General features: G+C 43.0%; 1 protein-coding gene across 5 annotated transcripts in view; it reads right to left on the reverse strand.

Moving 5' to 3' along the window:
- Nucleotides 1–25677, reverse strand: part of LOC146829026 (uncharacterized) — a 143980-nt gene that overhangs the window by 67996 nt on the left and 50307 nt on the right. For all 5 annotated transcript variants that reach the window (XM_085607666.1, XM_085607665.1, XM_085607663.1 and 2 more), the window contains exon 5: nt 6969–7079. In XM_085607666.1, coding sequence (XP_085463792.1) covers nt 6969–7079 — 111 coding nt within the window. The remainder of the gene's footprint in view (nt 1–6968; nt 7080–25677) is intronic.

Below are 25677 nucleotides of genomic sequence, written 5' to 3' on the forward strand. Positions count from 1 at the left end.
TAGTGATCTCTATGGCTGTAACACAACTTACTGTTTCCTCAAGGTCTGGCTCGACTTCTGCAGTATTGCTGTATTGGTGGGCATTTTCTGTTGCACACCGGTATGAGTGTAGAGGTACAGAAATGCAGTGGCAGAGTTTGGCTGCTCAGCATCCACAAAACTCCCACTCCCAACATACAGATGCAAAAAAAGACTGGACTGTCACTTCAAATAAACCATTGCTCTAAAGATTTCTTAGAAGACCAATGAATCCCTTTTCCGTTCAGGCTGAATTGGCCAGCCAGGTTTTGTGCAGTAACACTTGGCCAACTGAGGCCCTGACACTCTTTAACTGATGGTAAACTCAAGATTTCCAATGGGAGGGGGCTTGGGGCATTTTGTCTTCTTTAAGGCACGAGTTGCAACAACCATATTTGATTCAACACTGAGCAAAGCTGACAATAAATCTGAGGGGGGGAGGAGTTAAAACATACCATTGCCTCTGGCAGGCTGCATGACACAGGGTAAGAGCCTGTCTCATGCCTAGCTAGGGCATCTGAAAATCTGACAATGCTGGGCAGAATTAGTCACACATGAAAATCGCCTCTGAATGACCCATAAGGCTTGGGATGAGACAGAGGAAAACAGAACATAGTTGTTATGATTAATTCACAAATTCCTTCCTTTACATTTATTGTCCTTCTCAGTGAGTGGCATTTTCTTTTTTATTCGTACAAGTTCTTAGCCAGCCAACACGTGTTTCGTCGCCACATTGGGAATATAGAGTCACAACTTTTTCAAGGCTCAATAGTCCCTTGTCCTGATCTTTTTTAATTGTGGTGATAATTCCAACCCACAGGGTACGTAGGCAAAGATATTTGTATGGTACTCGAGGCACCGGAACTCGAACGTTGATACGGACGTTGCGACAGCTCACACGACAACAGACCAGGAAAGTCGGTTATAAAATTGGATGAATATTGAAAGCGAATCGCGTACCATACGAATGGTGTATATGCTGGCTGTTCACTTTGCAGACAGTGCCTGCCATTTCCACCAGCGCAAGACACAGTGCTGTAACTGACCAATGTCGGGATTAAAAATTTCTGGAAGATTACTGAAACATAAATTCTAGTTAACATAACAATCATTTGGATTTCTGTAAGGACACCGTACCGCAGTACTTTTTCATATCAAAAGTCCCAATCTTTTCATGCTCTGCCATTTACTCATAAATAATGCCGACCTTGCCACCTCTGGGAGACTTTTTCATGCTTGTAATTGCAAAACATTGACAAGCCAGTCCTTCTTAGGGCTCAAAATGACCAACATGTCTGTGACATGGAGTTACAGGTCAGGATGTTTACAGCCTTCTACAGACGGACTCGTCCAAAAAACCAATACTCAGGGTAGCATTGTGAAGCCAAAAACATATTGAGGACCAGTGAAAAAGGTCGCACATTTTTTGATGCAGCATCTCCAATTTGACAACTAACTTGTCACAGTTGCAAGATCTTGTCATGTAAATAGTGTGGAATAAAAAGGTGGAACAGACTGGTTTGCCTCAAATAAGCAACACTGGTCTACATTGGGAAACCCTTCCTCAACTTCTTTTTGAGTGGCATTGTGAAGAAGATCAAATTACTAAAGTGCAGATGCAGGCAGATATCCTCAGCTTTCAGCCACAATGATGCAGATGTTTTTACCTTCTGTGGCAACATTTGTCACATCATGACACTTCTTCTGTGTTCAAATGATGAGCTACCAGGTAAAGAGATACTCTTCTGTGGGATGAGTGGTGATACCCTTTGTCAACTGAAAAATAAAGTCAAGGGTTGCCAAAATCACAGCTTCAAAGAGACCCACTGTCTTTAACCCACAAGGAGACAAGAAGATACAGGTTCTTGGTCTGCTTTGCTGAATAGAACTGCCATTCCGTGTTCAAAGTTTCAGGCCTGCAATTTTTTCAAACTGAAAATCCACGCAGAAAACAAACTTTTGGACATGTTTGCCACAAAAATACTTTATCCTTTCTCACAAGACTGAGCTCTTTAAGAGGGCGGTGGTACTTCACACACAGCCCACCAAGAGTGTTGTTTTCCGGCTTTGGAGTTTCTACGCATTGAGGTTCAAAAATAAAATAGTTTGTGCAATTTCTACCATTTACCTACCCTAACTCTCAATATGGTCATACCGGTTTGGCTCCATGAAGTCAGGTGTCCCTACCATTCTCAAAAGAACTACTAGCCACTTTATTAATGTATTCATTTTAAACGTGCTTAATGTAAATTTATTGAATGGTACAACAGTTATCACTGATCTCTTCATTATTCTGAATATAAGCTTATCTGAAATCCAATACCAGAAATTACCTTATGGACACAACGTGTTGCAATTTTGGTGTTGAGGCTGATTTAAAGTACCTACCCTGCCCGATGTTTTCAGATCATTAGGAAAACACACACAGACAACCAAACCTCTGTACAAAAAGAAGAACATTTCTAAACCTGGCCACTTGGTACAGTTGGAAATGTGTGACAAATTGCAAACACAAAACAGACAGACCTCAACAAAAACATGGCAAACTTAAGTTCAAATTCAGACTATTTTTGTTGTATTTGTCCACATCACAGTTACAACTCAACTAAGAATCCAGTCGGCTCATTGTATGCACCTCACTAAAAAATACCAACTCTATTTAGATGGAACTAGTTAGATGTCTGCATCATTGCGAACAACCATTTTTTAATCTGATAGTTCAGTGCACGTTCCTTGATGTGACATAACAGATCACATGCCATAGTCAAAGGAAAACGAAAAGGGCTCCTGTGCTGATGAACTGCATCCCATGGACAAGAAAATATGAAATGCGGCTAAATATCATAAGAGGTTAAGTGAAAAGTTAGGGTATATGCAAATCGGAATACCAATTCATGCATTTCTGAATAAACCAAATGTCCACTTTGGGCAAGCTATGTAAATCTCATTTAATACAATGCAAGAGATCGCCACCAAGCTTATTGTTGTATTTTCCTTTCCTTCCTTTTCTCCCCTTCCTTAGTACATTCCATTCCCCCCTGCTCCCTTGGAACGCTCCGTTGGAGTGCGCTTTAGAATGTTGGTATGCTGAGACTGCAGAGAGCGGATGACTGAATAAAGACGCGATTGAACTCACCTCGTCTCTGCGTCTTTTTCTTCATAATCCTGGCGACGATCGGGCACAGGGGGCCTGTCAGTCATCTCCACTTTCAGTGCTTCTCTACATGGCTGACATCCTGATTAAGGTGTTTGGTTACGAGATTGTGGAAAACATCAAGTGCAGCCGTCAATTGACCTCCTGGGTCGACGACCTCTTGACATTGTCATACTTTCCGAAGGGAGTATTACTGCGAAGTGCTCCGCTTCGACTTTCAAGAGACTCTTATCCTGCGTCAAAGAGGTATTCAGATGATTTATTTATCCTCATCCTCTGTGGGAAAGGCTTTGCCTTCTACGGGAGAAGGCATGTCCAGCACTTTTCCTCGTCAATTCTTTTCAGGAACGATGCCTGTGACGAGTACGCCTCTTTTCTTCATGAGGGAAGCGTAATCCTGTCACTTCACCGCATCTTGTTACGGCAAGCTGTTCTCTGTGAGGAACACATACGTCAGCTGTTTTGATTCTGAGGCGGAGCGTCGATGCATGCTGACTCACCTCGTCTCTGCGTCTTACTTCATAATACTTATCTTTTAAAATAGTGTGCTTTCTAATCTATAATACCACAGAATATGCTAAGGTCCAAACAAAGGAATTCTTGTAGAGGTTTCAAAAAAACAAATACATTCTATTAGTTAGATTTTTCATAAAGAACTGACAGAGCAGATGAGAATTAATTTGAAGAGTTTCAGAAAGCACAGGTAGGTGATGATGGTGAATACTTAATTGGTGATATCAAGGTGCTGTGCTACAGAGGACAGAAATTTTGAAATATCTTTCCAATATAGCTTCACTTCTAATAAAGGAACGCTCATTTTATAAAATAGTTGCGAGTCAAATGATTAAGTGTGAGCTGTCCAACTACACATTAAGCTGCAAGACTTTACAGTAAACTTAACAGTCTTCATTTATTTCTCTCAGGAACTGACTATTCAGCAAATCTGTTGACCAATGCTAAAATTGACAGTAAAAAGAGTCCATCGTGGAAATCTTTAATGAAGTCAAACACCTAATATTCTTGCCCACATGCAAGTTCTTGGTGCACATTTTATCAAGAGATAATATCGGTCCTAAAGGTGTGTTCATGTATTGAAGAGGAAAAGGGGCTTTAAATTGTTTCTCCATTTTGAAGGCTCCTCCCCTCTGACTTTCATACTGTCTATCCAAATACAATGGGCAATTGTTTTGAAAAATACATACGGTTTCCCTGCAACATTTTCTTTAGAAGTATATTTTTATTACTAGCCTTACTCGATTTTCCAACACACACTCACACATACACCTATATAATAGTTGAGAGCACTGCACGGGCAGGTCCTTGTAACGTGCTGTGGTCGGGCGGTGTTTGAAAAACTCAGTGAGTGTTTACCAACACAGTGAGGACTGGTCCCATCCACATTAAAAAAAATTGAAACTAGCATTTGAAAATGATGGGTTTGTGTTTAACTTTTTCTAACCAACGGCAGAGAGACAAATATGCTGCCACAAGGTTACCATAGCACTTCCTCTTAAACCAAAGATTCATTGCAGGATGGGAAAAGATACAATTATGGCTTTTAAAACGGTCCACATTTTTGACATTGGTAAAGTGGTTCATACACATTTATTAGACATTTCTGTCTTGACCAGAACTCTGTGGAGAGACAACTTTCAGAAGGGACATTGCAGAGTGATCAACAGTTGCTTTTAGCCACGGCTCACACTCATAGGAACCAGCAGGGAACTAATGTCAAGGCCTCTATGGCACAGTAACTGATGACAGGGATGTAATTTGGAAGTCAACAGGGGTTACAACTTTGATCCCCATGTAGTACCTTTCATTTTCATGAGTTTTTGAAATTATTTTACTAATTTTACACTTAATTTCTATCTTTTGTGTCTTCTTCCTGTGATTTCATCAGGTTACTTACTTTAATTTCAAGGGAGGAGACACACAAGTGCATGTGGAGGTCACTTTGCTATACCTATGTAATTGTTGAAATGACACCAGGCTGGTACTTCTATTGTTTTGCTATCTTGACTCTCTCAGTTGCTAAACACATCTAAACTGTGGCGAAGAGCCTTTTGTTGCTAACTGGTTGCAGCATACCTGTGTCTTAAATACAAATAAACTTTGGTTACTATCTAATTAGGGTACTGTTGGTTTCACTGGAACATACAACACATAATGGTCTTTTAAAGAATGACCAACTACTTAATTTTGAAAACAACAAACCTGCCAGCATAATACTGGCTTGCTTTATGAGTTAAAGTGTCAATAAAGAAAATTATGAAAACTAGTATATTCAATATGTTGAGATTAATTCTGCTTTTCTTGACTGGGGCATACATAGAATGTGCAGTTTTATGACAAATGTCAAATAAAAACTATATAAAAATGTGTATCAAAGTGAGCATAAACATTCAACAAGTATGTTAAGGATGTGCTGGACTATATCAGAGCAGTCCACACAATTTTTCTGGAGAAGATACAGGAGCTTAACAACTGCCTAGAGGAAGACTTTGCAGGTGTTAAAGTGTATCAATAGGTTTTCACGATACCAGGTATAAGTATTGATGCAAACTGGATAGCAAGCATATAATTTAAGTGTCTTCCTTTTTATTTGCTTCCATATAAATAGGGTTCTGTATTTCTCTCTTGCAGATTCTATAACTGTAATATGTGACACTGACATATTCTGTGCTTGTCCGGGCAATTTAATATGGGGTAATCTCATTCCTAATGCAGTAGTGCAACATGCTTTCTGCTATAGATTACATACTGGGAGTTGCTCTGTCTGATCACCCAAATGTAAAATGTGTACACATGATATTACCATCCTTAAGGTGGTGTTAATGTATAGCGGTAGGGAGTGTCCTAAAGTGCCAGGGTCACTGGGGCAATGAGGAATAGGCTATTCGGTCAAGCACTGCATACCTCTCACGTCATGCCCTGCAACAGTCAAATATTTGTAGGGGAGCCACATTGTAACTATTATACATTCAACATTTATTTGCAGGCCTAGATGTGGTCAGGTACGCTTTCAGGGTGTAATTCCAAATGTGAATATGCCAATCACATTCACCAAACCTCTATGTAACCATTATGCCACATGCTACTGAATGGGTTGACTGGGTGGTAGGCATAGTATTTCTTTGATCCATTATTTCAAGGTGCAGCACCTAGCTCAAACATAATAAAGCACCCGTTTATACAATAGGCCCTTAATTCTGAACTTTCTTTAATGCTTTTCAATGCTCCCTTTATATTTTGCTTTTATTTGAGGGTCAACATTTAAGCTCATACGAGAAGCAAATCAGCAGCTAAATTATTAAGAAAGCAAATCAATTCTGTCCTAATAAAAATATTACAATGTTTATAACAGAAAGCTCACATGATCAGCACATCATTTTATAAGGGAGTGACCAGTGTGTGAAATTTGTTAAAAATGTTGTGGCAGTTGTGAAATTTCTTTAACAAGACGGCACCAAAACCTGCAGAGATATCAATCACACAAATTGTGCTTCTGCAGGGCTGTGAGTGCTGTGCAATCAATTAAATAATTTTGAAAATGCTTTTGAATTAAAAAAAAAAAAATAGGACAGTGACACTGGCTTTCAAATACATGTTTATGATATGGAATAATGAAACAAAGATTCCACGTACTTAACAAGACAAATGAACACAAATGAACTGAGGTATTCTATTTACCAGAAAACAGGTGAAACAGAGAGTGATACATAATGGTAATGCTGTGACACTAGGCATTTTGTCATTTGAAAATGCATGCAATAAATATGCTGCAAATACTCACTTGTGGGGCTGCCAATACTTTCTACCCCAGTCAATTCCTGATCTTGTACGTAGTATTGATTTTCCTCATGTTTAAGGCTCAAAGTGAAAACTGATGCAACATCTGGATGATCTAGAATAAAAAAAAAATACAATTATACCATGAAGTACAGCAGTAGAAATCATCTAACAATTAATACAAATAAATACAAACTACTACCCATTTAGCTACATTTTTTAACCCAAAAACTTTCTATAAATTTAGCATGAAATCTCTCAGGCCATATGTAAAAGTTTGAAACTTTCTGTGCTGACACCCTCACTCCACAACTGTCTTTAAAAGATTTCAATTCGCTGCAAGTACTTAGACTTGGAAAACTTGGTACCTGAAAAAAAATGCTAAAAGTTAATTGCCTCTTACCTTTCACAGACAAAGCTGCCAACTATGCCACCATTCACCTTTGCATCCCTTCAAACTCCGCTTTACCCCTCTACCATACAAGATCAAATCCTTCAACCTCAAATGCTGCAACTAAGCAGACAACATGCAATTCATTCTAATATTAGAAAATCTCAAGGATTTAAATACATCTAGACCTGACACCTGTCTCTTGTAGTGAAGATTGCTATCTATATACATACCCCTAAGTTAGCACAACCGTGTTAGATGTTAGAAAGCCATCTTGCCGCTTTTGCACACGACACTGTAGTCACATGTTATTAATTGAGAAATGCTTGCTCGACTTTGCTTCACATGAGAACTGTCTGTTGTTCACATCCCAAACAGTGAGCAGCGACCTTGGTCTGCACATCGTGTAAAGAAACAGTCTGGGTCGCTAGACGGTGCATGTTGTTGGGTTCAGGTTGATCGGCCCACTATTTAGCCATAACACGCACGCAGCTGCAAATACCTGAAAGTCGGGTGCTTTTAATATTGCAGTGTTACATGTTTTTCATTACATTCGGAAGAAGAGCTTTCCCAGGAGCAGAGTCTAGCTGATCCTGTGATGAGATCTCACTGAGCTGATCTTTACGGTATGGGGTTCCCCATTCAAGCCTAGAGACCTTTTATTAGTCTAATAATAATATTAGTTTGCTAGCGAAAGGAAGGTGGCTGATATCCACTGTCATTTTAGTATGATTACTCCTTTCATTTTCTATGGTATTGTAACTATGCTGATGGTTTTGATCTTAATCATTTGTCTGCTTATGTTAGCCAAAGTACTGCATCTTAGTACACGAGGTTTATAAAATAAACTCTTTAAACTTTACCGTGTCTCTGTTTATTCTGTTGTGGACTGATATGAGAACAATTACGAACAGGTATTTCTGATTCCCACCATTCCTGAGAATACCCTAAGTCGCTTGTTCTGGGTTGTCTATACATTGGGACCGCCGAGATAAACCTCAGATAACGAATGGGACACTGATGCTGGTCGGATAAGGGGTTCTGAGGTGAGTTCTGTGCATAAGCAGAATCCCTGCAACATGGCGCACCTAACGTTTGGTCTATTGATTTGAAACGCCTTAGTAGTGCTTATATTAGTCCACAACACCCTCACTCTGGTTTCCGGTTAACGGGAGTGACGGTTTAACCCACCTGTGTTTCGACTAATAGGTTCCTTCAAGGTTGATCATTAAAAAGGTTATTTTTACTGAACCCCAGTGCTACTGTTGATATCGTTGATACTCTTTAGTGTGCCCTATTGGCGGTTGACATAGCCGCGCATAGTCGTGCACCTCTACGCTGCCATTTGACGACGTATGGGGTGATGGAATGGCTGTTATTTTTGTGGTGAGCGCTGATGCGTCATACCCGTATGAGTTGTTTTACTCATGGGTGACTATTCCGGCAGTGGATGACGATGGTACGTTTCATACCTTTACTCCCACACATCTGCCTGCGGTCTATACCCCGTATAGGACACAAGAAATTCCAATCTCTGCCTGGCAGCATACCATTTGGTTTAATGGCGCCCTTCCCCATGCGGTTGCACCGGCAAGAATGGGCCCGTTGTCCATTGCATGGGCCACATGGCCGGTGCTGGCCGGCTTTACGCCTCATCCCCGCTATCTCACGGTGGCGGTGGCTGAGTTGCAAGTACTACACACAGCCCTGATTACAGTCCATAGGGCTTTAGTGCAGTACGTGTCGCGCAACGTGCAGGTGGGGGCACCTGCTGTTGCGGGACAACCAACGGACCACCATGCAGTGGTTATTAGTCCTGTTATGGTTAATTCGGTAGTCTGCAAGCGCCCCCAGAGTAAGGATGAATTTCCTTACTGGCTTGCTGAGAAATTTGACCAACTGGAGGCGGTTTTTCCGCATACAACTCCTGTAGAGAAACACAGGATTCTCACCATTAGTTTGCCGAAAGACCTGGTCCCAGATATGGCCGATTGCACTAACTGGGGCAAGGTCTTTGCCGCGACCTATTCGAAGTGCTATGGCACTCCGTCTATGTCTGTACTACCCTCCGTCATCAAACGGGTTCAAGACAATAACGGTGCGGAGGCTGCTATTGAATTGGGAATGAGGCTTGTCGAAAGCTTCGATGTGGTATGTTCCATGATAATGGGCAACCTCAAAGGAGATGCCATGCAGTTCCAAGTTGCTAATATGCTGGACCTCGTGGATGAACTCGACAAGCCCAAGGAGTTCGCTAAAATAATTGCGAAAGCATACAGGACCGTGGGCCGTAGTGCTTTGGGTGTAAAACCAACTGTAATCATTCCTGAAATAGTACAACAAACTAAGGTGAGCTCGTCTACTAAAGACGAACGTCCCAATTTTCCTAAACAAAGTTGGAGAGCAAAAAAACAGGGGAAGCAGCAACAGAAACAGGGGTCTCGTCCTGCCTCACCCGTTCAGTCGTTCAGTGAACGCACATATAATCTGCGCGATCGATCGCGTATTAAGTCACATGATAGATTTCAGGTTTCTGAACAACGCTCTCTTTGTTCTTCACAGAAAACATCGGCTTCACAATCTAGTGGCGGAGACCGTGGGAAAGGAAGGGGTGCCCAAGGTCGTGAGCAACCCCGACAGACTGACGGCAAAGGCAAGCAGGACGAGTCTGCACGTCAAAGACCCCCGTTTCAGAAGAAGAAAGTTGCTGCGCTAACAGCGAGGTATGCCACAGATAGTAAGGACGCAGCTTCAGAACCTGACATGGGCACTAACGCTGCTCGACAGCGCGGCGGAAGATACAGTAGTGCGACTAGCACTGCGTCCATATCTGGTGGCGACAGCAACTGATACATTCGTGAATATTGAAACTGCTGACACTCGAGTGGCTCCCCCTGATAGACTGTATAATATAGTCCTTTTAATTGAAGGTGACATACAACGTACAATTCAAGGTTTTTTTTGGGATAATCTGACCACTTCCTATGATATTCTATTGGCGGAGGCAGATTGGCCCCCGGCTTTAGTTTTAGATGCTCCTAGAGGGGAGGAGGTAATCCTCCTGTCCTTTGCGCACACAGTGCCGAAGGACCAAGCTAAAAAGTACGCCGAGGAGTGGGCTCAGGTACTTGCACCTGCGTTATATCGTAATCAGGTTGGCTGGGATAAATTGTCTCCCAGCCATGAGATTCCGTTGCGGGCCACGCCCCAGCCACAACCCCAATATCACATGCGTCGCGAAGCCAGACCTCACGTCGCGGCTATCCTTGAACAATTGGAATATCAAGGAGTAATTGAAGCATGTGTGTTCCTTCCCCGTGCTGAACTGGATGGCAGATAATTTTGCAGAACGTTCCAATGATTTCCTCTTGGAAGCTGTTGCAACTTATTGTGCTTATACATTGATGGATTGACTTTTTGCACCTTCAATTCGTCATACGTCCTTCAATGATGTTTTTTTTATCCTTTAAATGTTTTTTTTTTCAATTCTTATTCTTTTTTTCTTAGTGTTTTCTCTTCTAACTTTTTCACTTACCTTATATGGACTTACAGTTCATGCCCTTGGTTCCGTTCTATCAGACTTGAACTCTGCGTTCTTGCAAGTGCGCCCCTACTGGTTAGTGGTCCGATCAAGGGGGGGGTGTAGTGAAGATTGCTATCTATATACGTACAATGCTAAGTTAGCACAACCGCGTTAGATGTTAGAAAGCCATCTTGCCGCTTTTGCTGCTTTTGCACACGACACTGTAGTCACATGTTATTAATTGAGAAATGCTTGCTCGACTTTGCTTCACATGAGAACTGTCTGTTGTTCACATCCCAAACAGTGAGCAGCGACCTTGGTCTGCACATCGTGTAAAGAAACAGTCTGGGTCGCTAGACGGTGCATGTTGTTGGGTTCAGGTTGATCGGCCCACTATTTAGCCATAACACGCACTCAGCTGCAAATACCTGAAAGTCGGGTGCTTTTAATATTGCAGTGTTGCATGTTTTTCATTACATTCGGAACAAGAGCTTTCCCAGGAGCAGAGCCTAGCTGATCCTGTGATGTGATCTCACTGAGCTGATCTTTACGGTATGGGGTTCCCCATTCAAGCCTAGAGACCTTTTATTAGTCTAATAATAATAATATTAATTTGCTAGCGAATGGAAGGTGGCTGATATCCACTGTCATTTTAGTATGATTACTCCTTTCATTTTCTATGGTATTGTAACTATGCTGATGGTTTTGATCTTAATCATTTGTCTGCTTATGTTAGCCAAAGTACTGCATCTTAGGACACGAGGTTTATAAAATAAACTCTTTAAACTTTACTGTGTCTCTGTTTATTCTGTTGTGGACTGATATGAGAATAATTACGAACAGGTATTTCTGATTCCCACCATTCCTGAGAATACCCTAAGTCGCTTGTTCTGGGTTGTCTATACATTGGGACCGCCGAGATAAACCTCGGATAACGAATGGGACACTGATGCTGGTCGGATAAGGGGTTCTGGGTTCTGAGGTGAGTTTTTGGTACACCACAATTCACTGAGGTCCTGGTTTCCTGTGCATAGTTCTGTGCATAAGCAGAATCCCTGCAACACTCTGTGCTATTGAAAAATGGATGATGACAAATCACCTAAAACTCAACATTGCAAAAACGGATATCATGACCGACTGATACTGGCACAAGCACCAGCCCTCAACAATATGGCGCAAAGAACTTGAAGCTCTAACACTGTCTGAAGTAACTGACTGTAGACTTAGACCTATAACTGATCCCACATGTGAATTAAGGTGAGCACCTTCCATACAATGGGAACCCTGAGGTGCATCTTTTCTTACCTTGTGTACCAATGAAAAATTAAAGGCCATTCTTACCTTCATAATATCGAAGGTTGATTACGCTAACAACTTGCACCGTGGTGCTCCTTGCTTCCTAATATGCAAATAACAAAGAATTCAGAACATAATAGCAGGAATAATACTTCACTTACATCCAAGGAAGTGCACAATACCAGTTCTCCAATTACTAAATTGCTTCCTGTCGCAAGATGATTGGATTTCAAAACACAGTGCATCATCCACAGAGACATCCAAGAAAAAGACTCAAAGTAAACTGAATTTCAAATACTATTCTCAAAACAGAAACTTATGTTCAAGACTATCACCCAGGGTCACAATGCCTTCTTATAAGAAAAAGACCATTAGTCTGCCATCTCAGTACAGGCGGCAAAACATTTGAAATTCTTTTCCAGACAAAATATTCAATATACATGTCACCTAAAATTCAGAAATGATGTTAAAGCCGGCCATTCTGGAGATAAAACACAATTTACTTGATTTGCTGATGTCAGCATCAAATGACATCCGTTTGATTACTGAACACACAACCAAAGAAAATGAGACTTGCCTTGATCACTACAACTCACTCTACTCAAGAACGGCTACATATCCCCTGAAACCCACATTAGGATCCTTTCCAGACTGACTAATCGGCGTAGTCCTTTCATCTATAGTGTCCAAACTACTTCAGCAACCACTGCAACAATTAGACTGTTGCAGGCATTTGTAATCGGGGTAACACACAATTACACACCCAGGAACAATTGATCCATAATAAATTTGTGACTCGTCACGTGTTTATTACACACACGGCATAAGAAATATACATACCACGAAGTCCAGGCATAACTTTCGTAGCACACAGAACCACTGCAGGACAGGCTTTTATCATCAAAGCTCCATAACAGTCCAACATATCTAAACACTTAGTAGCAAATTAGTTGCCAAGAACTTGTTAAGGAGATCTGTCAGCTAATTGTAACGACAGATTGTGCACCTATATCTTACACTTTCCTTCTTCAGCACAAGTGCTATGCCCCAAAACAAGATAGAGCACTTGACGGGGCATTCACACTTCCCACATGGGCTAACAAGAAAGACAACACCATTGAACTATACACACCCAGACAATGTGGCATGCCACCAGCTGTGGTAATGTGCTTCAGTGGTCTACATTGAGGTGTTTAGTGCTAAATAAATGCTGGTATGTTTCTTACCAATTTGAGGATTTCACAGAATGTTGGTTCTGTCTTGTCAATCTAAAAAGCTAATGACTGTTTCTGAAAATAAATGTGCTTTAATACTTTAATATAGCTGGGATTTAAAATTTTATTTTCTTGTAATGTGTTCTGGGATGTTGAACTTGAATTCATGAATATTATCAAATATCCCATGATGGAGAAATCTGCTTCCATCATCACTTTTCATCTGATAAAGATGTTTCAGAAAATTATGTGGCCAGTGCGGACATATCTGGGCAGCCTCCTGTTACAGGACAGAACCAATAGACATCCATTTAGACCTTCATCTTTCAGAAGTCGACAAAATACGTAATACTAACCAGACAAACACTTTTATAATTTCTGAACCAAGAATCCTTCTCAAGGTCCAAGAGCACCTAAAACAGAATATAAGTTGTAGCTAATCTTTTTAGGTTTCACATTATTCAGGTTGTTTACAATTAATCCACAGTATATCGCATCCGGCGGTTCCATTTGCCTCAGCATGCATCTGTATAAGGACCTTTCCAGATATGAATTGGAAATTAAAGCTAATTGGATTGTTGTTGCTTCCTCTCACACTTTTTAAATCCAATTTAAGTCCTGTATATTTTTAGCCCCTTTGGATTGAGTTTCTTTCTCAGATTAAAACACTTCAAATGAAAATGTAGATTTACTCTAGTGGACCATGATGCTCGATTCTAGTGTATGCAACAGTACACCTCCCTCAGCATGGTTGCTGAAAGAAGTGGAATCCGTCATAATAATGTTTTAAACTTCATTCTCAGAAAAAAGGAGCACTTTAAATTGAAGGTTAAATAATTTAATTTACAAGCACCTCACCATTTGTGGGGTGGGGTGGGCTGGGCCACACCACTTTACTTTGGAAATTTAGTTCCAATTATTGGTCAGCAAAAGGAATTCAGCAGTTGTTTCATATACTGGTAAGGATTGCCCTTCATCCTCAATTGTTCATTTTCTATCTAATGTTTTATCAATCTAGTGTTCATTTTCTATCTACTGCCATGCTGGTAAGACATTGAGATTGTGACTGTTGATCAAAGATTGGGACCCCTCAATGTGTTTTGAAAGGGGTTGAAACACCAATGATGTCATCCCAGCTTCCAGACTCTGGTATTAGCACACAGACTGTAGACGAAAATGTGAATCTTTTTCCTAATGCCTTGGTGCATACTGAACCCTTGATATCTGAATCAGATATGCCAACATTGCCTCACTGGCTCCCCACCCGCTGAGAAAAAAAGGGAAATAATGCGGTCTACATGCCAGAAGGCAAAAAACTAATGGAAATCTTCAACATATTTTTTAATTTCTTCTTGTCTTATTACCGTTGTAGTGGACAATAAGAAATGAGTTACTTACCTGCAACTCCAGTTCTCCAACATTGATATCTTTTATATATTCACATACTTGAATCATTCCCTGTAGTTAGGCTGGGAATATCCAGTTCATTACTATAGCAGTAATAGCACACCCACCTCATTTGAAAGGACCCAAACTTCAGACAATGAGGTGGAAGCTTAAGCTCTTCTACTCCACCTGGAGGCCACCATAGCTCAAATTTCAAAGCACAGGTTTGGGAATAAAATATGTGTGAGCCTCTGACCAGGGAGGGTCGCATGTGAATATATAAAATATATCAATGTTGGAGAACTGGAGTTACAGGTAGGTAACTAATTGCTTCTCCAGCACTGAATCTTTTATATATTCACATAGTTAAATCAGAATAGCAAGCAGTACATATTATAAACACAACAAAGCAGGAAGCAGAGTTATCTTTAATGAAAAAGGTGTTTCAGAACGGTTTGTCCCACAGTAGTGCTTTCTAAACATATGCCTGCTCCTCCAGGTGGCGGCAAGGCAGATGTCCTTCAAGGGTACCTCAGTAAAGTGTGCCACAGTGGAAGCCAGGCACCTGCTAGAATGTGCCCTCACTTTTCCACAGAGAGAATGCTTAGCTTTGACATGATAGAAAGTGATGCAGGCTGAGAGCCACGTTGGTTTCCCCTGTTTGGACAGGGCTTGACCTTTTCAGGTTTGAGACTAAACAACACAAAGCTGGTGTGATGTGTGCATGTCCTTTGTCTTGTCTATATAGAATTTGAGACATTAACAGAATCCAAAAAAATGTAAAAACATTTCTGCTGGTAAAGATGGATTCGAAAAGACAGATCTAAGAATACAGGTTCATTACGGTGAAAGTCAGTTAGAATGTTTGGAATGAATTTAGGGTTGGTTCTGAGAACTACCCTGTTCTTCATGAACTCGAGAAAAGGCTCCCTGATGGTGAATGCTTGAATATCTAACACTTTACTGGCAGATGTTAGAGCAAGAAGTGCTGTTTTCCAAGAAACAAATTTTAAGTTTGCTTTATGTATAGGCTTAAAAGGAAGTAACATCAGCAGACTGAGTACCGTATTAAGTTCCCATGGAACCGGAGGACGTCGAAGAGATGTAAATGCTCTAAAGAGATCTTTCATAAACTGTTTAATGATCCTTTAGGAAAACAGAGTAGACGCCAACTGAAGAATATTTGAGTCCACTCCTGGCCAAATTTAACAAATACGAAATGATCTGAATAGATTTTATTGAAGTGGATGATGACATTATTACTGCACCAAACAAGGAGTGGTACACCATAGGGCAGAGAAAGCGGTACCGACAGGACGCCAGAGGAGGGCAGAGGGTAACTTGAAACTGTGTACTCACTGTGCTACTATCCTTCACGGCAGGGTCCGAAAGTGCAGTCTTCGGCAGTCACGCACCCGGTCCACGTCGTGCCCCCCAGGGGGTGGTAGATTCAATCCGGGAGCAAGACTGGCTCAGAGATAGGGCCCCTGGCAGTTGCCGGCAGCAATCTCACCCATAGGCCCATGTCTCTCCGCCCTGCAGGACATAACATAATATGTGTATTTTGTAAAGCGCACGTTCACCCAGGGGACTCTTGGCGCTGAATAACAGATGTTTATTGTTACCCAACTCATTTTATCTACCTCATATGGATGAAAGGCTGAATGGACCCGCCGGGATTTGAACCTGTGACTGAGGTCGAACACAGGACCCTGCAGTGGACGCATTAGTCCACTGAGCCACGAGACCCGCAGCAGGGTTCATCCAGCCACCAGTCCCGCACAAGGGCTTACACCCCACGCACACTCTAGAACCGGCTCCCCACACGGCCTTTGCCCAGGATAAGCCACTAACACACTGGATCCAGACGATGTGGCAGGGTCACAGCCACAGGGTCTGCAGAGGCTGCCAAAGGTGGTCTGGTTAATTTCAGGCAGGGCCCTCCTCCAGACCTCTGCTCGGCCCCCACACCCACCACCTTGGTGGGCGAAAGTCTGTGGAGTCACACAGCCCACCCCTCCAGGCCTGCATGAAACCCTGGTGCCTCCAACAGTTTTATCATTAGTTGCCGACAACATCCAGCGGTACATGTGTGAACGCCCCGCTCTTTGTCAAGGTGGGCCCCCAGGGATCCCACAGGTGCAATCCCTGTCGCCGCATGCAGCCCCACACTCTGTGTCATCCTAGTGTCCGATCTTGGGTCTACATCCCAGCAATTGCGATACAAGAGTGCGGTGCAACTAATCCCCCTCCGCTTCTCTAGGATCACGGGATCCAGGCACCATGCATAGTATTGTTATACTTATCGCCTCTCTGTGTATGCAAAGCCGGTACCTGGGGTGCGGTCAATCAGTCCCTCGTAGTGTCGTGAGTAGGCCTGGGTGGTAAATTCCGTTCCGCTCGCGGAATTTGAGAAATTTGGGTAATTTTGCGTTCCACGGAAAATGTGGAATTGGCCAAAATTCTGAGTTTCGTGCCTTCGCAGAATTTTTTGCTTGTTCGCTTAAAATGCGTGTTCGCGAGATATTTCCCCCCTGAACACGCAAACAGCGTTCGCAAAAAGGAAAAAAGCATCGCGAACAAGCAATTTCATGTGTTCGCGCGAATTTCCGCGTGCTCGCGGAGATTTTTTACCGTTTTGCGGAGCTTTGCGTAGCGCGACTACGCAAATTCCACCCACCCCTAGTCGCGAGGCAGCCCGGCTAGACTTGACCGGCTTCGCGGGTGAGGGCCCGGGCCAGGACAAGGCCCTGTGCACGGCCGTCTCAGTGCGCTAAAATCAAGCCTCGCGATCGCTTCCACTGTCGATGGCACAGGCCAGGGCGAAGATGGTGCAATAGGAGAATTTGGGTCACATCCACACTGCTTGGTGCAGCAAGATCTACAGGATATTTAGCGGGCCGCTACGGAGCTCATTCGCCAGTGTCCGCCTCAGCCGCCATCTTGGCCACGCCCTCCCATGGAATGTTTATTTTAGCATTTGGAAACGGCCTCTGTGGGTGCACATTTGTGTGCATGCATTGAAACACATGCACACTTATGCTTGGAGGCACCAATGCATACACTCACTGACAAAAATTAACAGATCAGCATTTCCCTTCCAAACTGGCGATCTCTTGGCTTTGCCAATGCTGGTTTTTCAATGAGAAAGAGATAAGCAAAATAAACTTTTTGAGGACAAGCATCTTGATTTGGTAGTATGAGGCTTCTAAAGTACTCATCAACTTATTGTTTAGTATATACGTAGCTATATATACACATTCTTTCCTAGTTTTCATAATCTACATATTATGAATAACAGCAGTCTGCATTCACGCCTGCCAAAAAAGAATATAGAAAAAAGAATTCAAACATACTGGTCTTCTGGAGACAGTGGTGATTCAATATTTACACTGAATGTATGGAGACTCCAAACAGAAATGTGAGGAAGGAAGAAGGCTTCATAGAGTCTCTTACCATGCCACGTTTATCTCAGTGGTTAAAGAATGCAGCTGAAATGGGCCTTCAATATCAAATCAGGAGTACCTCAAAGGTTTCATTTTTAGGGGTCTCACCATGCATTTAGCTTTAGCTGGATGCTGTTTAAGAATTATAGAATTGTCATAGAGTGGGAGTTTTGGGTCAGCCCCTAGACTGGGGGGTTAGTGTATCTCAGTTTCCTCATCCTTAATGGACGGTTTTACTCCATGTTCATGGTAAGTCACACCTAAGAGACACACAATTGATGGACGGAATGCAAAACAAATCAAAACATCAAGAGATCTGGGTTAAATCCATCATTCTTTTGCTCACCATGCCACCGAAGTTTAGACCTGGCCATTTGCAAGTCAGTCTTGACCCTGTGCCTCATGGGAACAGTCCAGCCCGAACTGCCAAGCCAGGTCCTCCCTGGACCGGAAACAAGCATCCTAGGACCGGTTTCGGGGTTTCACCCCTCTTCAGCCAGGATAGCTTGATTCAGTGGCCCAGTGAGCACGGGACTCACGTCTGGGCATATTCGGCTCACTTTGGGCGAGAAAGCAAAAGACACACGACCAAAAAGGATGGATTTAGGCCCAGATCTCTGTCCTGGGGTGAATGTAGGACATTGTTCTGAATTCTGTCCATCAATTGTTCTTTTTGCATTTGTCACCCCGAGTGGGACGGGATTGTGCCCAGACGTGGGTCCCATGCTCTCCATGCCACTGGAGTCAAGCTATCATGGCTGATGAGGGTGAAAGCCCGAAATCGGTCCTAGGATGCTGGTTTCCAGTCCAGGGAGGACCTGGCCTGGCAGTTTGGGCTGGACTGTTCCCATTGGGCGCAGGGTCAAGACTGATTTGCATATGGCTGGGTCCAAACTGGAAAGGCAAGGTGAGCAAAAAACAATAGGATGGATTTAGGCCCAGATCTCGGTACTGGGGTGAATGTATGACATTGTTCTGCATTCTGTCCATCAATTGTTCTTTTTGCATTTGTCACACCTAACAGACAGCACAGGCTGTCTAGTTGCAAAAAGACCTACTGTCAGCTTATAGTGGGCTTAAAGCCCAATGATAGGTTACAATTGATTGGTCTTCTCACTCTCATTTGCTTGCTTTTTATGTTAGCTTATGTGTGCTTTCCTTCCTCTTCTTTTTTTTTTGTCCCCTCCATGGTGCATGGCCTTATTACTTGTGTTGTTCCACTGCTAAATTTTCAGGCATTACATTTTTTTCTTTCTGGTTAAGCACTCAAAGAGAGTGCGTGTGTTTTCTAGCTATTTCCCCTCATGTACTTGCCATGCCTGCTCCACCTTCCATATTGCCCCATATCACCTGTGTGCTTCTCCCTGAACCACCTCTGTGTTGCACTCACCCTCTTGTGTTACCCCTACATTGCTTTCTTACCAATGTGCTTCTCCCACAAAGCTTCATGTTACTCTCTCTCACCCATGTGCTTCTATTCCCCCTGTGGTCCACATTGCTCTGTATTCACTTATGTCATGTACTTCTCCCCTGTCCTATGTGGTACTGCCGTCCTTGTGCACCCTCCTTATTGCTTCCTCCTACCGCATAAAAAAGAAAAAAAACATGTCTTTGAGCTACATTTTTTTTTTCTTTTTTAATCGGTCCAACTTGGATTAGTAAAAAAGAATAAAGGTACATGCATGCGTGAGGTGCACTCCTTTTCAGGCTTTGCCTATACAGCGCTTGCAAAACCTCTGATATAAAAAAACAACTTGTCTCCTTGCTTCTCATTGGTCAGAGCCTCCTCCTTGCCTTCCTCCTGGGGCTTCACCGTGCGTTTCTGTCATGGATCATGACCCAAGTACAGCTTCCTGTGGCCAGTGTCTTTCCACTGGCTGCAGACTCCTGCAAGTACTCTTTTTTTTACCTACTTTTATTGTGTCGGCAATCCCTCTCCTTCACACCCACCCTCCTCCCACTCTCCGTTGTTATTAACCCATCCCCGTCTTCCTCCAGCCCTCTATACAGCACACTCTCAACACACTCCATAGCTTTTCCCATGTACACTTTCAAAAGAGCCCCACAGATTTTTTCCACATGCACAATAACACGCTCCAGTTTTTTTTACAATGTTCACTCTCAACATGCTCTAGTTTGTTTTATCCCAAGCACAGTCTCAATATGACCCACAACCTTTTCTCCACCAATCAGTCCCTGCGTTTTATTTGTTGTTCACTTTACGCTTCGGTCATTGAAATGTTGCTTTCTTTCCAATGAGTTCTGCACCTGAAGATGACCCTGCCAGAGCCACCCCACCCTAATCTCATCAGGCATGAGAGATGAAAGCAGAGGCAGCTTCAAAGGGAGCCACCGACACCTTCAGAGTCTCCTCTACCTTTGAAGAGCCGATTCTGCAGAAAGATGGTCTCTGGCTCCTGACCACCTCTGCTAGGGGCTTCCTACCCATATCACTTTAAAACCTGTTCTTGGCTAAAAATCTAAAACAAACAACACATGTAAGTGCAGTATGGCAAAACAAACAGGCTGTGGATATCTAAGGCTGATGATGGTAATACCATATAGTGCCTGTAATTTTTACAAATCTTTCTTGGCGCCTTTTTAAGCTAGATATCTAAAAGACAGATCTAAATACAAAATATTATCTCACACATTTAATAGGATCTCTCTAAGTAAGGCACAAATGGCTCCCGCCCCTAACGTTAATAGTGCTGCAGCTGTGCTGCGGCCGTTTTCACCACCTTTATCAGACATGTTCTAAATCGGGGCCTTTAGACCCAAGCTTGCCTTCATCTAGTAAACTATACGAAAGCACTATAAAAACACATTTATCAGCACTTCATAATTCTGTGCCCGTGGTTCAGCACGCGCTCCAGTCAAAATAATCAGGGGTTAGTCCCAGACAACGGTGACCTGAAAGCAAATGAGCTGTGCCACAGGCAGAAACGGCACAAGGGTTTTCAGGGCTCGCAAGGAAAGAAAAACATTTTGCCATCAGGAGCGCTCCCAATCCACTTAGGAAAAAACGTATTTGAAGGCTGCTGCCTTACTACGCCTTTTATGTAAGCTGTGGTTTGAGGCAGCTCTTAAGGGACCACTAGCTTGCCACCTCTGAGCCCTCATTTAAGTGTTGTTGAAGTGCCACAAACCCATACATTTCTGTTAATCGGGTTACTGGACATTTGTACCACTAGGCTGCATTTAAACTTTGCTGATAGTTACCCAGACATCTGTTATGCAGATTTGTACAGAGCACTATTACCCAGCAGGGTATCCTGGCATTGGGCAGGTGCGAGCCTAGGCACAACTAAGGCTACTCAAAAAGACAGGTCTTCAGCTTCTTGTGGAATTCGAAACGTGAGGAGTGTTAGAATAAAAATGTATCAGCTGTGTTGATTATATATTGCTCTGCATAAGTTAGCATTCGCGGCACCATTTTATGTTTGGCCGCCATTTTGAGCCATGAGCGAAATTAATCCCTCTCTGTCCGCGAGAAGCAGCTTTGGTAATTTTCCTTTTCTCCAAGGTTGGGACCTGCTGTACTAATAAACACACTGTTCTTATTAGAGCATACCTTTCCCACTAGATAGAAGCCTGCTCACACTAGTCCAGCAATGGGCACAGGCAGAACAATCTTGGCATAGAGAAAGTGTGTGCCCGGTCTCAGGATCGAAACTTATCCTTCTGTACCTCCTTTGTGTAGCTGCCTCCATCTTGAAATTTTCAGTCTGGGCGTGCCTTCATTGGTTCTGAATCGTATATAATACATCACCATGTTTTCTGATGTCAGTCCCTCTGCAGCAATCCACAGAGACTGGGCTCCGCTCGAGTGTACCTGAATAAATACGTGGTTTGTATTCTCTACTGTCTGACCTACTCTTCATTTATATGGAAGTCTGAGAGGTGGTCATGAGTAACCCAGGTGGCCCTAATCGGGTCACTTCCTTCAGGAGGAGGCTCTTCTGTATAGAGGCAGTTCATTCCAAGTTTTAGGAGCTATGTAGAAGTCGCGACTGCCAAATCTGGTTTATCGTATGTGTGGGATTTGTGCAAGTAGGAGTCTGGATGAGAGAAGGTGTCTGGAAATTTTGTGAGAGCAGATGCGATTGTTGAGGTATTCTGGGCCAGTGTTATGTAGTGCCTTGAAAGTGAGGAGTTTGAATTGTGCTCATTGTGAATGGGGAGCCAGTGGAGCTCCTTCAAGTCTGATATGATTTGAGTGCAGCATGGGAGGTTGAGAGTAATTCTGGCCAGCAAGTTCTGAATGGTCTGCAGCATTCTGGTGAGTTTTTAGTTGATCCACATAAAAAGTGTTTCCATAATCCACCTTGCTTGTGACTAGGGCATGCGTGAAAGTTTTCAGAGTGTTAATTGGGAGCCATTTGAAAATCGTTCTCAGCATATTCAGGGCATGGAGGCATGAAACAGTGATGGCATTCACATGGGCGTTCATGTAGAGTTTGCTGTTGATTATGATCCTGAGCTTATTCGTGTGGGTGTTGCGGGGGGGGGGGGGGGAGGGGTCCTATCTACCGAGTGAGTCCCATGGTGATGAGCTCTTACCAAAGATCACGGTTTCAGTCTTGTTGGTGTTCAGCTTTAGACAGTTGTCCTTCATCCAGTGGGCAAATCCAGTCATGCAGGCACTGAACTTGATCCGGGAACTGGGAGTGTTGTCCATGACAGAGAGAATGAGTTGCATGTCATCGGTGTAGGAGAAGACATTGATATCGTAAGAGTGGATGATGCACATCATTGGGGATGCTGTACATCATCACTAACAAGCATTTGCAGTGCAATAGGTCTCGCATTTACGCGAGTTTAAGTAATTTGCATTGTAAATGACAATGCCTTTTATTTATATTTTAAAAACGAAAACATAAATAAATGGCATTGTTATTTGCAATGTCAATAGCTCAAACTCGAGTAAATGCGAGATCTATTGCAATGCAAATGCTTGTTAGATAAGTGAGTAGAAACGCTCCCTTTCGGCCAGCTCGGCAAATTAATTAAATAAACAAGCATGGCCGCTAAAGAGAAAGCGAGCCGCGCTGCAAATAAAAATAAAATAGTGCTTACCGACTTAAGATGGAGACCGTGTAACACCACAAGTAAAAGATTCAGTTCTCAAGGGAGATAACAAATGGCGACAGGGCGGTAACAAGGAGGGACTAACAAGCCTCATTACCAATCGGAAGCCAGCATTTACCAAGGACAATCACACCAGCCAATAATGAAAAATATGGGAGGAGAGTAGGCGAGGCTTCCACAGCATACTCGACTACTGCATGCCTGGCAGAGCGAGTAGTACATGCGTGCTGCCGCTAGGCTCGATCTAAAAAAAGAAAATTGGTAAGAGTACTTCTTGCAGACAACTGTGTTAAGCTAGACCGTAAAAATGATGTGAAGGTTGACTACTGGAAGTAAACAACCCCGGTTTTTCAGTTTGTATACTATGAATTGAGACTTGAAATTTGGAAAACAACTAATTGTGCATGTTTTGCGATCTTTACAGTTAATCAGAAGAGAACAGCTTTGCCCAGATATAATTAAGGTGGCCACATCTGGTTAAAACCAACACTCTCAGTATCATTGTAATTAATTACATGAACTACAAAAATATTAAATAATAATATAAAAAACCTAGGAAACTGCCTGCATGTCACATGGTGTGCAGAGCAGTTATCCAAGGATTGACAGATACAGCAAACATACTTTTCACATTCTGCTAGTCATGGGACAAGCACCAACGATAAACAAGAAGCACAGCATTGCGTTTGCACATCACCAGCATGATCAGTCATGACACAACTGCACCTTGCTCTGGAAACCAGCTACCCAGGCTCGTGGCATATGAGCACTTCACCAGGGGACCAGCTCATCCTTCACGGAGAATCCTGCTCAGGCAAATACAAGATGTCCCAGAGACAGAAGGGTAGGTGCCATCTGAGCTAAACTACAGAGATACCCAAGTCTCAAAAACAAGAACAGCAACCAAAGACCCAACCTTATCTGCATGTTCAGGAAACGAGATTTCGAGAAGAGTGCTTGAACTAGCAGCCACAGATCGTTAGAACGTACAGCACTCAAACAGCACTCAGTACTGCACATATATCCCGACAGGCATCTGCAGGCGCTTAGATCATAGAACTGCCTTCCAGGCATACTCGTTGCAGCAGGTAAAGTACTAGAAGACTTCATTTGCTCTTTAACTACGTGATAAGCCTACTCAAACAAAAAAGTCTGGTAGGTCTAGAATGGAGTAGGAGAGAGTTGGAGGAGGAAGTTTAGAGGAAGAGCAAGAGGATTCGAGGAGGAGAATTTGAAGGTGGAAATGCAAGGAGGAGGATAGAGCTAGGTGGAAGATGATCCAAGGAGAAGAACTGGAGGGGGAGAATTCAAGGAGGGAGACATTGCGGGGGTATGGGGGGTGAGCATGCAGAAAGCATTATAATTTAGTGCACAGAGCACACTCGTGAACACTGTGCATGCCACTAAGCAGGTATTTAACACAACACTTCCCCAGTAGGCTCAATGTCCAAATGGATTGGTCCTCAATTTTTAATTGTAGGGTAGCCACAAAGGCTGACTTGATGCTAAGCACCTCAGCCCCTGACCGAAGGGCTGTTACTACTGCATCACTGTGTAGCGATGTGTAGACGAGGATGCAGATGCCGAGCAGTCACAGATCCTTCCTTGTACGGTGTTCTCACACTATCTATGCCAGATTTTGTACGATATCCCAAGAAAATATTATTTACACAAAATGAATGTATATCTTGCATGGAAAGTCGGCAGTCTCTTTGACAGCTATCTAAGCCCAGAACTAAAAGAGGCACCCCATTTTGGATTACAAATTCAAACGTGGTAACAAACTAACTCGTACCAAACCTTCAATGGGAGGGCTTAACCACACTGCATGGCCAGGGGAAGAGCAGCCAAAGGTTGTAAGAGGAAATCAGCAGAGGTAATGCCCGCAGAATCACTTACACTCCTCAATTCACATGCTCTACTCTTACAATTGTCTCTGGTCAACGAAGGGCAAGTGCAGCGGTGAGACAAGGGAGCATCAGGTGTCCTTCAGCCGACACCACGGCGAGTCTTGAACAGGATACACAAAGATCTGTGACTGAGTCATGGTGACAGCCATATGAATGTCACCCCCGGGGTGTTCAGACGCTGGGACCAAAGACCGGCAGGGTGACAAGCACAACAATACAGAAGTGATTGCTCTATCTGCCGGCATCAGAAGGTGAGTGAGTGGGAGGCAAGACTAGAAAGAAGAATATACCCATACACAACTCCTGGTTCACGCTCAAAGGCCAGTATAGCTCCAGGGAGTTTTACCAAAAAATGTCAGTATGCCTTCATCCAACACAATGTGTTACGCTACACAGCACGAAATATACCTGCCTGCTACACCATCACAACTCTCTCTACTACAGGAGCTAATACTA

Source organism: Triturus cristatus, chromosome 5_2, assembly GCF_964204655.1.
Source record: "Triturus cristatus chromosome 5_2, aTriCri1.1, whole genome shotgun sequence".
Lineage (NCBI taxonomy): Eukaryota > Metazoa > Chordata > Amphibia > Caudata > Salamandridae > Triturus > Triturus cristatus.